We start from the raw sequence: 4,216 nt of genomic DNA, 5'->3' as shown, positions 1-4,216 counted from the left end.
TCTTCGTCATCTTCGCTCTGGGAGGTTGGAGAAATGTCTACTAGACAGGAGCCCCCACAACAGACTCAGGGCAGTCTTGAGTTTGTTGCTGGCGTGGGAACATCTCCTCATCTTCCTGCAGGAGCAAGAAGAAGTGGCAAAGCAGAGGGAGGTCTGCGTGTCCTCTCTGCTGTCTCCATGACTTGAACCGGTAGTGGATGATGGTTTCAGCTCAGAAAAATACGTTTTTATGGATGTATTTTAGTTCCCACGTTTAATCTGAAGGTTTACGATTTCCAGACAAAGCATCAATTTGAAGCTTTTATGACTATTTGCCAAGCGTTCTGCTGGTGCCAGTTTCTCCCACCTTTCTCGTACACTTTACCTATGAAAGGTTGTAGCTAAAGGTCCTGAATTCTTCATATCACTCTCTTGTGTGTTTGTGCAGAGCAGTTTTTCCTCCTCTTTCACTTTCCTAGGTTGTCTATCTATCACTCTTCCTGACTTTTCACCTCTGCTCACCTTTGCTCTCATCTGTCTTCCTTCTCTTTTCCTCTCCTCCTTCTTTCTCTACTCTTCTGGGCCGCTGAAAGACTTAAACTGTACATAATGTCACTTTCTGACAAATGAGGCTGTAAGAGCAGCACACCAAGGGCACCATGTGCAGAATCTCTTCAATGACGTCAAACTCCAGCTTTTCACTGGCTTGTCTCCTTTTTAGCATCACCTCAATCCTGTTGAGTGATGCAAACTGGATATACATTTCTGAGCACAGCAAGTCTGTCACCTTTTAAAAGAATGTCAATATGTTAATATTATGCCATAACATAAGAAAAGAGTTTTTGAATAGATTTAACATTATAAGCACGTCATTGATTGTAAAACATTTAAAAATACCGACATTATATTTTTTGTCCTTTGTTTAAAGTTTTTTTTAAATAACTTTGCCTATACCTGTGCCTTTACATGTTTGCCTAAAAACTCAATGAGAATTTGTGTGAGCACCTTGTGTGTTCGTTCCAAATTGGCTAAATTGCCTTCAAAATAAAAGTCTATAGCGATAGACTCATTCCTCTATCGAGAACAGTTTTATTGCGTTATATGTTATTGTTTTATCACCCAGCCCTAATTATTAAGAACCAAAGTCAATTTAGAAACAAGGAGCAGCAGTTGTTTAAATAGCACCAAACAGTGAAATTATTATTATTACAAAGTCAACGTGTGTACAGATTTTTTTAACTGTTTTTAATATATATATATATTTTTCTTAACAACACAGAGAGGAACTGAGTGAACACTGGACAACATGGGAACTGAGAGTCACATTTAAGCATATTGATCTTAAGTAAATATATTTTTTTATGTAATACATAGCAGGGAGATTGAAATATGCAGTAGAGTGTGCATTTGTTGTAATATAATCTTTCTGTTAAGTGAAATCACCGTAGATGTTTCAGCTTTAAAAACCCACTCCAGTTAAAATAGTGGTTTTTTTTGTTTTTTTTAACATGTTCTTTTGGTATTTTTCTGATTATAGAGGATCTTTTCTAAATCCCAACCACTGCACAGACATTAGTATTCAGATCAGCTCTCTCAGTAATAGTTTCTAGAAATGCATTTTGAAATCAATGCAAATCTCTGAGATGGCAGTGGAGAAGAATGGGATGGAGGCGTTAAACTGTACTCTCACATGTTTTAAATTTGTTTTGTTTTCATTCTCTTGTTTATTAACGATAATTAGGATTTTCTTACATGCATTAACATTATCAGCACAAAACAAATCAATGAAAATGGGTTTTATAATTTAAATCTGGGTCTGTGTGTCTGCATCTATGTCGCATTTAGTTCCAAACCTTTATTATATCATGTTAGTCTTCAGTTTCTCCTTGTGCAATATTCAGTTGGTTTGTCAAACTGTTTTCAGGTATTTATTGTATAATTAGAGTGATTTGATGTTTTATGTGAACCGTAAATAGTCTTACTCTGCATGGACATAGACTTCTGTAAATATTAGAGAAAAACAACATTTTTGTGATTTTGTTTGTTGAATTTTGAGGTTTACCAACGGTCTCTCCACGTAGTGACTGGTTTCTTCTTTTGTCTTCCAGCGGTCTTCACAGAAGTCCCACAGGACGTCATAACAAACAGCGGTGAGGATGTGGAGATGGCGTGCTCCTTCCGTGGGGCGCGTTCTCCCTCCTGCTCTCTGGAGATCCAGTGGTGGTACATCAAGAACCACTGGCAGGACAAGCCTGCACATCTGACCAACAATGTAAGCTGCAAGGCCAATACAGCTTTTTGTTGAATACATTCAGAGACTCATACTGACCAGGGGAGTCAGATGTTGAGGCATTTTGTGAGAAGCTTGGCTGAACTTGGTTTGTGTTGGACCTTTTTTATGCGACTTCCATGGGTACCACCACTAGATGTAAATGCTGTGTACTTATATAGCTCTTTGGTTCATCTCAATTCATTTTTATTTATATTGTCCAATTACACAACACAGTTGTCTCAATGTGCTTCACACCGTTAGTTGTCCAAAGACATAAAAGAAATCACAAAATATAATCAATAGCTGATTGCTAAAATAAACTAAACTGACTATCCCTGTCCTTAGACTCTCCTTCTTGGTAAAGAAAAACTAAAAAAGAACTAAATAAAAAAAACAGATTCTGAGAGAAAAAAAAAGAAAAAACTTCAGGGATGTCCACATAAAGAAAGGATCCTATCCCAGGATGGACAGGCGATGTACTGGGACTATTAAAGAACAATTAGCTTATGTAACTCTACAACTCAGGGGTGGGCGATCCAGGATCTCTCCTGTTCCCCCAGAGGGGAGTGGGAAAGAGGAACAACACATGAATCGCACTGCACCAAACAAAGGCTATGAAAAATAAAGGATACAAATAGTGGTTTGGGCCCCCTTTGAACGAACTAGGCATGCATTTGGTGTAATACACTTGTTACTTTTATAAAATGGAGGTCTCATTGCTAAAAAGACAACTTTGCCTAATTTTGATACCAAAACACAAATATGGTTGAAAAATATATGAATTGTAGCAATGGAATGCAGCTACCAGCTGAACGGATTTGCCTTCAGTTAATTGAAATGGAATGGAGTGTATTTTAAGAGGAGCTCAGGTCTTTAATTCAGTTCCCTCAAGGCTCGTACCACCTAAAGGGATGTAATGAAAATGGAACATACCATTGTCATTCATGTGGCAAGTGTATCGTGAATTATTTGTAAGGATCCTGTAAGCTGCACGCAGTCATGACGCATGGGGAGTTCTACGGTGTACTTACATCGTACTGTAGTCTTTTGTAAGTAGAGCTGTAACAGGAATTTTCGAGTACTCGGATATTATGTGATCTGCTCCTGAAAATGCAAGTACAAAATTCCTTGGCGTTTAAGACCTTTGATGTGTCGTGATCTTTATAGAGTAGAGGAATCAAAATACAATTCCAGAAGATGTATTTATCACTCCTAAATGCAGTGTAATGTTGGATTTTAGGTTTATAAACTTTAAATAAGCCAAATGTGCAGCACTACCGTCATCAGAAGTAAACACTTCAAAATAAAGTTTGGCAGTGTGATTCATTCACCTGAGGCAGCAGAGCAGCCACACCTGAGGCAGCAGCTCCTTGGCTCAGCACGCTTCGGCGGACGACGGCCCACTGTTCGGCAAGCAGCAAGCGACTACCGAGCCCGGAAAGCCCTCCTAACCCGGACCGCTATTCCCGGTGAGCGTAAACCAGCGTTTGTTGTTGTAACATGAGGCCTTCTACCTCTTCGGCTCCCAGCCCTCTTTCCTGCCCCACTTGTCACATGTTTAGTCAGGATCCTGCCTCATTTAGTGAAGACAATGGTCGTTGTGTTAACTGTATTCTGATCTCAGACCTGTTATCCAGGCTCGAACAGTTGGAAGCGCGTCTTAGCTCAATGGAAGCTAAACCAGCTAGCCATGTTGTTGTTACTCGGAGCGCTAGCCGCGCTAGTAAAGCTGAATTAGCTAGCATCCCACCGCCCTCTCAGCAGTCGGGGAATCCCCAGAATGAGTTTGTACCGGTGGGGAAGAAGCAAATAGCTAAACAGAGGCACGCAGAGCGCCCGGAGCTCCCTGTATGTAACAGGTTCTCTCCCCTCAGTAATGCACCAACTGAACCGAAAACCCTGGTCATCGGCTCCTCCGAGGTCAGACACGTAAAGCTCAAGGGAGCTACAGTTAGATGTTACCCG

The 4,216-nt window shown here is 40.3% G+C and overlaps 1 protein-coding gene across 1 annotated transcript in view; it reads left to right on the top strand.

Annotated features, from left to right (window-relative positions):
* Positions 1-4,216, top strand: part of vstm2l (V-set and transmembrane domain containing 2 like) — a 37,128-nt gene that overhangs the window by 29,584 nt on the left and 3,328 nt on the right. Inside the window, exon 2 of the mRNA XM_024271187.2 lies at positions 2,088-2,251. Within this exon, the coding sequence (XP_024126955.1) occupies positions 2,088-2,251 (164 nt within the window). The remainder of the gene's footprint in view (positions 1-2,087; positions 2,252-4,216) is intronic.

This window comes from Oryzias melastigma, linkage group LG5, assembly GCF_002922805.2.
Source record: "Oryzias melastigma strain HK-1 linkage group LG5, ASM292280v2, whole genome shotgun sequence".
Lineage (NCBI taxonomy): Eukaryota > Metazoa > Chordata > Actinopteri > Beloniformes > Adrianichthyidae > Oryzias > Oryzias melastigma.
This window is presented reverse-complemented; position numbering and strand designations above follow the sequence as displayed.